We start from the raw sequence: 13,245 nt of genomic DNA, 5'->3' as shown, positions 1-13,245 counted from the left end.
CTCAAGATGGAAAAAAAGTCTAACCACAGAGATTGGGGTGGAACCAGAGTGCTATTTTGTATTTATGTTGGTTCATGTTATTTTGCCCATTACATCAAGTATAAATTCCTCATCTTAGGCTCACCATAATCTGGTTCTTTGCCATTGTATCTCCTTTTCAGAATTCGCCCCTTTATTCAGATTTTATTCTACTTCCTCAAACAGTAGTTCCAGAAATTGTGATTCCTCCCATCTGAAACCTACTGTGTACCTTACCCATAAGTCCTGAAGATATTGAGGAAAGTAATGTGAAAAAAATCGTGTAATTGTTAACAAAAAAACCACTATACAGATATAAGCTGTTAGATACTGTTTCTAATGGCTGATAAAATATCATCAAAGAAAAGTGCTTCCATAAAAGTTTTATTTATCCCCACAACAACCCTGTGAGGTAGGGTGATCAGGGCATTTGAAGATGAGAAAACTAAGTCTACATTACTTGTTCACGGCTATACTGCATAGTAAATATGTAGAAATTAAACTGAGATTTTTAAATATCCATGACTTTTATATTGATTCACATGGAAAAAGGCAGAGAGAATATTAACTTCTCCCTACCTTAATGCCAAAAGGACACTGCCTTGAAAAATCCCATTTCAAAAGATGAAAGTAGTATTTCATTGCTTATTTCTACAAAGATTTATAAAATAAAAAAATAGTGAAATATTTTACAGTTAATATATATAATGGTCTCATTCAGGGATGTCCTTCAGCTGTATATATGATCAACTATTCCAAGTGCTAGAAATGCAAACTCTTAAAAAGTATGAGACAAGAATGATAATGAGCAGTAGCCTGAATCTTCTTTATTATTCCTCCATGTATCTTGAATAAGTTCTGTGAAATCTGGTCCCAGTTTAAAAAAACAAACAAACCCAACAAAAAACTACCACAGAGACATCTGGTAAACTTTTATTTAGTTGCCTACTCTCAAACCACTGTCACATTATTTAAAACAGTGACTTCCCAAAGCTTGCTATTAGAATCACTTGGAGAGCTTTTAGAAAATTACAGAACGCTCAGGCCCCACTCTAGATCCATTGAGACAATTCTGTAGGGCCTAGGCCTTGGGAATCTATTTCATAAGCTCTTCAGAGTAATTCTAATGGTGAGGTTTGGGAACTGCTGATATATTTTAAAATACTAATAGCAAGACCAAAAAGTAACTAAGTATAAACTTGCTGCTCTCTTATCCCCTTTCTAAAAATGTCTCAAAACACATTATATCCCCAGAACTCTTGCCTCTGGGCAAGTAATTTTAATTCAAGATAAAGAGAAACATTTTATAAAAATGTATCCTAGTTGAGTGAGACTTGGATTCCAATAAGAATTTAAGTGGCATTTAAATATAAGATACTGAGTTTTGTGGTTCTTAATCTGAAATTTTAAAATGTGTTTTATACAGGTTCCTAGCAGGCTTTCACCTTGGGAAGATATGAAAAGTAATGACATAATCAAGCATATCAGCACTGAAAAAATACTATACTCAAATATAGCTCATGAGAGGAATAAGAAAGTGAATGAATGACAACCTAAGGCCTTTTGGCCCATACATTTTTGTTCCCAGTCCACTCTTCCCCTATAAGGGGAAATAAAATAAACATTCTTTCCTAGTTGCTTGGCATAGTTATTCAGTGGGTAACTATTAACTAAGTTAATTTAGATACACAAGATTAAAAGAGATAACAAATAAATACCTAGGAAGACAAAGAGAAGTCAGTTCAGAAAACCTTAACTAGCTAAGGATGTGGTATATAACACCATCATGTTAGTACAATTAAATGAAGGCTTCAGTGTCCTTTACATTTCAGCTTTATGTGATTGACACAAGATGTGGAAGAGATCTGGTCCTTAATGAAGAATTCTGTGCTCGCTGTAACGATTTGTAGGAATAATGAAATGCTTTCTTCATTGATGAGATGAAATCTCTCTGTTTTTCAGGCAAGTTGACTGAACAAAACAATGAAAACGAACTTCTTTAGAAGGTTGAATGAAAGTAATATCTAGCTGAAAAAGTCATTGGCCAAAGATAACTTTTTTTAAACCATTCTATGTTTAACACTAAAAACAAAAACAAAAAAAACCAACAATAACAACAACCAAACAAACCAGAAAACCCAGAGAAATATAAAAAAACAATGTACACATCCATTTCACTGACAGGTACAAGAAAATAGCCATTTATAGAAGTTACAATGCTTTCAACAACCCCCCCCTCCCAATTTTGGGAAACAAGATAAAGCCATCGGGTAAATAAATATACATACTAGCTAATATAAAACAATTATGGTTTCAAATCGTTATCAACTTTTAAGACTCAAAGAGAAATATGGTGATATAAATCTGATTAGGGCTACATATATTACACAGACTTAAAAAACACAACTGATTTAAACATCCTAACAATAATACAAATATTTAAAAGAATGTCTTAAAAGCCAGACATTTATCACTGGAAATATCACAATTATAATATGTACTTCAGATATGTAATGTGTATATAGGTCACTTTTGCTGTGTCTTATCAGGTATCCATCTCTCCTGCATTTCCTATAGTTAGTTTTTAAAGAGTTCATGTTTCCTGCGTGAACTAAAGCAGTTGGGCACATCTCAATTCACAAAATAGACACCTCCACTTAACTAAATGGAAGTGTTTAAGATAACATTTACCAACAGCTAAAGAAAAGAAGGGGTAATGAGAAGGGAAAACGTATTAAAGTGGAAGGAAACTGGCTAACTGTCTCTTCATACATTATTTTAAATTTTGTATTAACAACAAATTTGAAATGACTCAAATCAAGTAATGAAGAAAAATAAATTGGTCTCAAGAAATTTTCTCAGGCCATATAAAATTTCTCTTTATTTCTTTACAGAATCTTGTTATGCTAGATTCCTTTGTCAGCTGACTTAAAGAACTCTCTTAGCATGGGACTGAAAACAGCTTTACCATTAATAAAAGATGATTAAACGTTGTTTATTTTAAAGTGCCCACAGGCACAACAGTACAGGTGCTTACATTTCCCTTTCAGTTATGGGAAAGCCCTTTGAGACTGTGTTTACTTAATCAGAAAAGCTTTTAGCAATTATAATGCATGCTGAAAGCTCAGATCTTGTATAGGTTTTGGGTTTTACTGTTTGAGCATAAAAGGGGAGTAGGGAGAAATGTAACTAGGTTCAGAATTTTGAGCAAGAGCGTATGTAAAGGTAACGTATGTACATTTTATTTCAAGAAAGACAGAAGACAAACAGCGTAAAGATGCCCAGATGCCCTAAAGATAAATACATTTCAAAGATTCTCATTAAAATGAATCTGTGGAGTATTTTTTCCTGCAAGCAAAATACCTTTCTTTAAATTAAAACAAAAACAACCAAAACAAATAAAAAAAAAAAACCAGTATTCTGAATTGCAAATGCTTTTGCTTTTTTTTTTTTTGCAGAAAATCTGCCATGATTATTTTTTTAATGAATAAGGATTTTCCACAAAACAGGCTTGCTCTACATGCTAGATTTTTTAAACAGTTCAGTGACACAATATGCTAACTACATACACAACAGATAATATAGTAAGAAAACACTCAACCTGATGAAAAGTTAAAATCTTCATTAATACACTGAAAATTGACATAACTCATGCCTTTAAAATCAAAAATACAAAAATTAAATGTTTTCCTAAAAAGATTTCCTTATTTTAAGGATTCATTTGAAAATGAAGCTGCATGTAATTTGTACAATAAGTTGTACAAGTAAACAGGTAATATACATAAAAAATTAAGTGACATACTCCTCAATTATCAGTTGTCCACCTTTAATTTCCAATACTGTACTTTCTTAACAAGCATACAAAATATCAAACTTCTCTTTAGAAAAAGTGCCGTTCTTTGACATCCTTTACACAAAAACAGTCTGAGCCTGTGGCATGTTAATGCAGTCGAGAGGCAAAGCATACTAACTTTTACAAATTCTACCTTCCATAAAAAGCCTCCCGAAAAGGAGATTACACGCCACTATAAAAATATCAACCTCTTGTGGTAGCTGCATTAGAGAACCAAGGCTTGAAGACTATTTTCATATAGCATAGAAAACCACTATGAGAGCATATTAACTGCATTGGTGGCTTGGGAGTTTACTGTGCCACAGGATTATGCATAGCTACTGTAAGGTACCAAGACTGTTACACAGAGTTTTAAATTGATTGTAACCAAGAGCATAACAGAGGTACTACCAGCCCATGCAAAATAACTAAAAATACTGAGTCACTGTGCTGAATACTTCATTCCTGGAGAAAACCAAAGGCAGCAGTAACCAAATCAAGCCCAACAGGTGACCAAACTCATTCTCCTCAAAGATTGGTGAGCACAGTGAAGTCTGAGGTATACCTTTATCCATTAAATCTGTGTGCCATTGCAAGATATTACCATCTGGGAACACATGCCATCACAATGGTTTAAATCTTTTGAATATTAGTCATTCATATATTCTTATCTACCCAGTCCTCTGATTTTTTTTTAAAGATTTCACCTACAGTAGAATATTACAGAAACAAAATATAAATGCATGTCTTTCTAAATGAAACTTACATGGACTAAAAGTAGAGAATATTTTTAAACAAATATACAATATGCAGGCAGACAAAGCAGGAAAACGGCCATTCAAATGTATAATAAAAAACTAAAAATTGACTATTTCCAGAAAACTATGAAGCGCCTCAACTAAAAGGAATGCATAATGAAAATCTAATCTAATACAGGTCAAAAATGTAAAAAGGTTATAAACCTTAACAGGAAAAATAAAACAACTTTTACTGGCCATTCCTGTTGAAATGAGAATCTTAAAGTAACAGAAAAGTGGCTACAAACCCACTTAGAGCACCGAACAGAGAGAAAATAAAAGTCCATTTTCATCTCTGTTATTATCATAAAATCCTGTGTGACTACAGGTCAAACTGCTGGTGGCAGAAACAGAATTCTTTATAAACTGCAGATGTCCTGTACATAAAAAAATTTCACTGGAGTTGCACTAGTTCTAAAGACTCTTCTGTTTTAGCCTACCTACTGTATGTATTCAATCTGAGATAAAGTCTCTTTCTGTAACCCTTGATTATTATTGGGCACCAAAGATAAGAAAAGCAAGACGGGGTACAAAAATGCAAAATTTCAACAGTAATGGCAATGTTTTTGTCTTAGTCCAAAAGGGTCCTGCATTCTCTCCCCCTTCAGTGATTTGACAAGTCTTTGAACTTAATCTGGGGGCAGCAAATCATGCAAGCGAAATCTGTCTCTGATGTGAGGTCGAACATCTTCATTCTGTGCGGAGAAAAAGACATTTTAAAAGCCATGTAATTTCAAAAATATGATGCTCATAGTATGTGAACATTTTTCCTTTGCAGTGAAAATATACCACATGTATTTTACAACTTATATTGTTTGCCGAATATAAAGAAAGATACTATGCAGAAGCAGTTAACTAAGAGATAAATTTAGATTAAAACAACAACCACCACCACCTGTCATTCAAGTTTTAATTCTGTAAAGAACCATTATGCACTAAGAGGCAAGACCAAAAAACAGGCAGAAGTGTTAAGCCACTGAACTCTACTTTATATATTAGGAAAAAATAACCCCAGAATAAAGTTTCAGTAGCATAAGCATGAATTCTAGACCTGAACTATGAAAGCAAAGTGAAATCAACTTACTACTACTAGTTAGTAACTTGCAAGAAGAATCCCAGTGAAATAAAAACACCCAACTACAAATTTTTAAATACTGATAAGCATGTTTTTAATATAAGAAGATGCCTGTAATCCTTTTCAACTATTGCCCTAATTTCACACCAAGCTGACTTCAAATGTTAGTACACATCAAGCATTTAAAAAGGTTTATTTCAATAGAGTTGAGGCAACAAAAGCAAAACAGAAAAAGAAAATTAAGATATACTTACCAGTTCTACAAGCTTCTCCAGAAATGGAATCAATTTTAGAAGTTCATTGTCATTTTTATCCATAAACCAGCTTTCTATAGGGATTCCATTAGATAGCTAAAATGATAAATAAGTAATTAAATCCTCTTTTTATTTACATTTTACCTACTTTGTAAAAGCTTGAAAGAGAAATAACAGATACTTAAGAAACACTGATCTATATAAGTTCCTCTGAAAAGGAATGCCATCAGTTTATGCTTGTCATATTCCAACAACTCAACAGTGCAAGAGACAGATGTTAAGGAATACATCAAAGCCTAATTGGTTTTCTGCATAATGTCTTCCTAGTGTATATGAAACTAAACAAGAAAGATCCATTGAAACAAGTTTTGCATTAACATAACTAAAAATATTACTTGACTGATTCAAGAAATAGCTACTATTAGTCAATGCAAGGTACTGTGAATGAAGGGATACTGCCAATGTAAACAGAACACTACCAGAAAGTCTAAACTTTTACACACGGACTGTGTCACATTCATTGTTTTATTCCCAACAAGTATCAGGATAACCTGAAATAGCAGGAATGTAACAAACATACGCAATGGTATTTCACTGAAAAGGAGTCTAGAAACAAGAATGCAAACCATATTTGTTTTATAGTAAATCATCTCTAGGTTGTCTTTAACATTTATGCAGAATACTGTGTTTAAGATGGAGGACAACTGAAATGATTTTATGCAGGAACCAGTAGGAAATTCTTAAAAACACATTTCAAAATGTGAGCAATGACCTAAATTGAACATATTTCAATACATATGCAGCTTTTCCCCTTTCTCCCTTTTCATCTTTTTACTTTTTTACTTGTTCTAGCTACACCCAACCCAATTTCCACCATCCCTATTCTGCACAGATTTATTGTGAAGGAAATCTCAGAACTATCACACGAACATATTCATAATGTAAAACATGATCTTGCAAGGATGCCTCATTTCTAGTCCAAATTCTATTTCTTTTAAAGGCCTTTTTATTTTTTTAAAGACTTTACTTTATTTGACAGAGAGAGAGAGAGAGAGAGAGAGACAGACAGCACAAGCAGGGGGAGCATCAGGCTGAGGGAGAGGGAGAAGCAGGCTCCCCGCAGAGCAGGGAGCTGGATAGATGCAGGGCTCAATCCCAGGACCCTGAGATCATGACCTAAGCTGAAGGCAGATGCTTAACTGACTGAGCCACCCAGGTGCCCCCAAGTTATATTTCAAAGAAACACTGACACAGGGTATAAATATACTGACAGAATAGTCTAAGAAATTATTTCAGAATGTCAAAGCAAACATACCAGAATATGGTTAAGCTATTTATAATTCTCAAACATGTTTACAATTATTTAACAACTGCTAAGAATACTATTAACTGATGTATACTTTATAGTCCCTTCTTATTTAGACTTATTACCCAGATTTTTATCTGTTGTACTTCATTTAAAAGAAAAATTTCCACAAGGAATACAGCAGTTTGGCATTTCTAATTCTAACAGATAACACCAAACAGGGAAATTGCACCAGTGAAAATTCTGTTCTCCCGTCATTTTCTGTTTGGCAGCATTTGTTCTCATTATATATATTTTTTCCCAATCTGAATTTGTTTAGCAACCCTCCCTTCCTACCTGATATGCAAAGGCTTGTGGTGAGTTGTCAATTATTATAGTCTTTGAAAGATCTCTTCCAAGGATATTTAAGTCCTTTATATAGTTTCCTTGTACACAAACACAATGTTCACGGAAAAGCCGATGCCTAAACATAAAAATAAAAACAAATTAACTAAAAAAAAAAACCAAAAAACAAAAAACACCTCTAAAAATTACAACATATACTGAAACACATACACATACCACAGGCTTTACAGTTTAAGCCTTATTATTTTCTCTCACAAAGGAAATTCAAATACAAATGTGAGCCTAAGCTTTGGGCTACAGTTTTACTTTTAAAAATGTTAGCAATTACTGAAACCTTACAACCAAATATTACCATGCCTTTAAGAACTTCGGCTTATCCCAAAATGTTATATTAAATTATAAAGAGGGATTAAAAACTCTGTAAATTGTTTTTGTAATTTATTTACCCAGGAAAGCTCAGTTCAGATGCAGCATCTGGTTGTCAGCGAGGTCCTGCTTTTTAACCAATTTTCCAGATGGTTGACTGAGGCACAAGGAGGTCAAGTGACTTGCCCAAGGTCACACAGTAAGTCAGTGGTTAGCCCCGCATTGGAACCCAGGATCCTCCTGGCTCCCAGTCCTTTGCTCTAACCAGAAGACCACACAGCCTCCCTATCCCTGTACATGCCAGAATAGAAAATATAAGAAGGAATGTTTCTGTGTTGGCATTTTAAAAAATGTTTTTAGTTTCCCTTATAGTTTTTGAGAAAAGGTGTGGAGGCCAAAACATTCCATCATTTCAACTTTTCCCAAACACCCATCTTTCTTTTAATTTAGTGTGAGTGTGTGTATGATCATTTGAAAAAACAAGGGTTGAATGAAATGATGAATTCAGAATTAAGTATTACAAATGTAAACTGATGTTTCACCAATGATACTTAACTGAACAATGCTGTTATCATTTTAAAAAGCTTTTTAAAGGCTTTATAATAATACTTATAAACTGTTATATCATCTCATTTAGCACTCAAAATGTTAGTCTCTGAATATTACTAATAATTAATACAAATCACCTTGAAATGCTCCATTTGCATACATTAATAATTTGGTAGTTTGGCTTCCTTGTGTCTTAATCCCACTAAACAATTTCTCAGCAGCTAGGGCCAACTCATACCTATATTTTTAATTATGGAATTTCAAGAAAGGGGCACTTTCTACCAACAAAATCTGCTACAGCTCTAACAACAAAAAAATTCAACCTTAAAAACACCAGTGCCAGTGATGAGTTTTCCAACCAGACAAAATGTAGTAAAAATAGTTCTCTTCCTCCCTTTTTATAAAGAATACTTTTAATTAAATGATCATCTACCTCATATGGTTTAAAGACCATCCCACTTTGAAAAGGTTAAGACCAGACAAAAGAATTTAAGTCCTGGTTGGGCCTATAAAAGATTCCATTTTTATCTGCATAAACATTTATGTTACGTATGAGGAAACTGGAGAGGCAGGTGCAGCACAAAATGCAAGTTACTACTACTGTTTCTTCCCCAATAGCAGCAAACTCATCCAAGACAGGAAACAAATGAATATGTATGTGGATACTAATGATTACTTCAATTAAATTACACTAAAACCCCTCAGGTTATTCAGGAGTCTGAGGGTCAGTTTTATTTGCAGTTTTAGAAAGAAACCACTTTTGCCAGTCATCAGATTTGCATTTGGACTCATGAGATTCAGAAATCATAGGAATTTCTGAGTCTACCTTGTCTTCCACATAATTCCCTTTAGCACTCTATAATGAATTCAATATACTGTTCAAAAAGTTCTTCCTGTTTTAAATTATTCAAATACCACTACATAAAACAAATTTAAACTCCCAAATGTGTAGATTGTATAAAACTGGTTTAAAAGAGGGGTGTTAATCTGTAACATCATAATTCTATGACTATGACTTGCCCCCCAGTAAAATGAAAGCTCTAAGAGGGAAAGGCTTGTATTGCTCACCACTGTTCCATGGAACACTGGAGGTGCTGAATAGAAATCTTCAGAATGAATGAAGTCATCAAAGCAAAATCATTTGTGTACTTTTGTTAAAGTTAGGTAAAATGAGCATGTATTATACTTTCATGAATAGAATACACACCATTTTCATTTTTGTGTCTGATGCTTATACGGAAGATAAAATGGAAAGTGAAAAGGACAAATTTTGACCCTTTAGATAAAAAAAAAATCACAGCTCTATTTACAAGAAAGAAAATCTAAGTGTGGACATCAGAAAATGTCTTTTAGCATAGCTGCACCACTCAATAACAAAGGTACTATTAACAGCAGAAATTAGGATTTTCCACTAAAAAAATATGGAAGAAAGTATTCAAGAAAATGAATTCCCAGATATTAAAGCTTTTATGAGCCTTTTCTGGCATCTTTCACAGCTCTCGGTCAAAAAAATCAAAGATTAACTCTGGCATCTTAAAGGATGCAGTAAGACTGCTGACAGTCTTAATATCTCATTTCAGTTGACAAAAATAATGGAACTGATTTTCAAACTATTTTAAAATTACCCAAAGCACTTCCACCTAACCAGGAACACACTGCATCTGCTGGCTCAGGACATACACAAGGAACTGAGTCCAGATCAGGATAACTTGAGTGACTAAACCAACTGCAATTTCCCATTAGAGTCATGTAATGTTTTCTTTCCATGGAGAACAAATTTGCTCTTGAAAAAAGCAAGAGAGTTTAATTTATCCTTTCTGTTAAAAATAACCTTTATTTTTCTATGCCATTAAAAAGATGACATAACATGCATTATCTCAGAGACATAAGGAAGTGAAAATATCATGCACACAGTGAAAAATTCCATATACCCCCAATCTCCCCCAGTCCCAAAAGAAGTGAGGATACAGATGGAACCGTGAATGAATAAATACATTTGATCTTTGTATCCTGTAAAGAACGTCTGTCTGGAGTTATATCATTAGGAACTCTTAAAGAGTTTGGGGGCTTAAAAAAATTCATTTCACCATTCAACACAACCAATCTCTATATATGCAGCCACCTGAAAATGGCCATCGAAATTAAATAGAATCATAGTAATTTCATAGATCAGTGTGACAGACATTTCCACTATTTCTTAATTAAATTTACCTGACCAGTTGCTTTTTAGGGTCTAGTATGTTCAGTAACTTGTCTGCATACACCTTCTTAGAAGCAGTAAAAAGAATGATCTACAAATTCAGGGGAAAAGAAGTAATCATTATACATGATCTAAATATGGGTACTATATTGAATAAAATAAAAATACTTATGTAATTAGCTTAAGCATGTTTACCTCATACATCTGAGACATTCGTTCCAGGAATTCCCTGAAGAACGGTCTTAATCTCACGTAAACCTGAAGAAATAACAAAGACAGGCTTTAGTAAATAAACATATAGAATAGAAACAACTTATTTATGAAATGTTGTGTTCTAACTTTGAATATATTATAATTAAGAAGTTCATATTTTAAAGTAATAGAGAAGTACACTAAGTACCACTCAACCAAATATATTTCATAAACCAAAAATCACTTAAAACAATCTTTTGGTAGGGTATTAATAATCATTGGTGATGTCACTTTTAATATTTAAATGGCAGCATACGATATAATAGAACTTTGTGGAATATATTTTAGTAAACATTTAAACTAAAAATGGGAAGTTTCCCTTTGAGATTTTGATCCACCAACCAGCTCCATCTTCCAGCCAGGTAGCATCCATCCAATTATTAGGCAGGCTGTGTGTCCACCTCTAGCTGGCCTGTCTCAATGACCTTCCTCTAGACTCAGAATTTCTTCTCAACAATCACCTGCTAAGAATACCTTTATTTTAAATCTCTATTAAGATAAATAATGTTCAAGAAAGATATGTCTGGATTGGTGGGTTTTAATAACTGGAATTTTTCAGAATTCAATACTGATTCAGACGTGGCATCTAAATTAGCACTACTGGGCTACTTGAGATTGAAAATGTAACAAATACCAGTTATGAAAACCTACTGGCAGTATCAGGAAAAACTACAGTACTCAAAAAACTGCCTTATCTACATTGTTTCCTTATTTCTGTGTGTCTTCTTGTCTACTTTTAATGTAGCTCTTGTAATACACTCTAGAATTCAAAAAGCACAGAATTATAAGCCATGAGCAACCACTAAAATAGATTTCCGAAAGATTTTAAATTATATTCGTTTTGTGACACAATTTTATAAAAGGAAAACTTTATACTTTGCACTCAATGGTGATTATTAACTTCGAACACCATGAACAACAAATATTTATAGAAGACCTATGCACCAGATTCACTGGATGCAGATAAAAAAAAAAAAAACCCTAATGACAACAAATTCAAAAATCTAGGCTTCATGAAATTCAATTCTGTCAGCAATACACATCCACACAAAAATGATAAAAATCCTGTTCTGGGAATGTTTTAGGGAAGAACAGGGAAATCATGCAAAGGATTCTAAGAAGTAGTGACCACTGTACTACCAATCTTTATAGTTTCCAGAGCCCTTTGGGCATAAGACAATGCCAAATATACAGTAAATACTTGATTTAAAAAAAAACAACTGTTGAGTAAATGAAATAGAATTACCCAAAGTTAAGCAATACAGACAAAACAGAGAAAGAGAAGCAAGCCTGTATGATTACACAAGGACAACTACTGAGTCTCCTTAAAAATGAATCATTTGTAGAAGACAAATTCTCAACAACTGTAAATACCCTAATAATATCACTATCCCTACCTCCAGGCTTTAGAATGATAAAGTATACTTGTTTTGAATCCTATTAGTCAGGCATTTTATTTCAATTTCTTGACTAATCAAAAACAAAGTAAAGCCCTAGAGCAAATAAAAATAACCAAATCCTCAGTATCCAATCACTATCATTTAGGATGAGGCACAAGAAATTTAACTAGAGCTGCTCTTCTAATTAATTTTAACATTTTTCATCCTAAAAACATTTGGTATACTTTGTGGCCAACCCAAGTAACTGACAGATTTCAGATATTTTACTGCCTTAACTGGAAATAACATTTTTTATTAACTATGGGTCTTTTCAAAAATAGATTTGTGATGATGAAGAAAAAAAAAACCCATCAATTTAGTCAATACTTTTTTCCAATGACCTCATCTCAAGGATGATAAATTATGAACTATCAGAACCTTTTGTTTGTTCCTAAGAAAGGTTACCATTTACATGCATTTAATAACCAAAATACTTTATCTTTGCATTTGTATAAATTCTTTCATTTGTTCTCAGTATCTCTGTTATCACTTGCTCCATACTATAAACTAAGCTAAGTAAGGTCTCTGTAATTTGGGATATGTTTCCTCTGAACCCTAACATACTTCCATTTTAGAAAATACTTCTATGTAAAAATGTTATCCAAGCATAGGAAGTGGAACGCCATACAAAGGTAACATTTCCAACTTCTTATACATGACTTCCAGATTAAGTCAAAACTATAACTCATTATACATTCTACTACTTTGACCATTCTTAATACAAAAATACATCTTAAAATTTGACATTACTTTCAAAATGTACTTGTTTAGAGGGGATGAAAGGTGGCACTAAAGATGGGGGAATAATATAT

General features: G+C 33.2%; 1 protein-coding gene across 3 annotated transcripts in view; it reads right to left on the bottom strand.

Annotated features, from left to right (window-relative positions):
• Positions 1-386: 386 nt before the first annotated feature.
• The window catches only part of CTDSPL2 (CTD small phosphatase like 2), an 80,477-nt gene continuing 67,618 nt past the window's right edge, over positions 387-13,245 (bottom strand). For all 3 annotated transcript variants that reach the window (XM_045772308.2, XM_045772316.2, XM_087859200.1), the window contains exons 9-13: positions 10,938-11,000; positions 10,754-10,833; positions 7,619-7,745; positions 5,977-6,072; positions 387-5,342 (exon numbers count right to left, since the gene is read on the bottom strand). In XM_045772308.2, the coding sequence (XP_045628264.1) occupies positions 5,277-5,342; positions 5,977-6,072; positions 7,619-7,745; positions 10,754-10,833; positions 10,938-11,000 (432 nt within the window). In that variant the 3' untranslated portion in view covers positions 387-5,276. The remainder of the gene's footprint in view (positions 5,343-5,976; positions 6,073-7,618; positions 7,746-10,753; positions 10,834-10,937; positions 11,001-13,245) is intronic.

This window comes from Ursus americanus, chromosome 36 (genome assembly GCF_024610735.1).
Source record: "Ursus americanus isolate L20-20 chromosome 36, mUrsAme1.1.p, whole genome shotgun sequence".
Classification (NCBI taxonomy): Eukaryota; Metazoa; Chordata; class Mammalia; order Carnivora; family Ursidae; genus Ursus; species Ursus americanus.
Note: the sequence above shows the minus strand (reverse complement) of the source record. Positions and strands in the feature narration are given on the sequence as shown.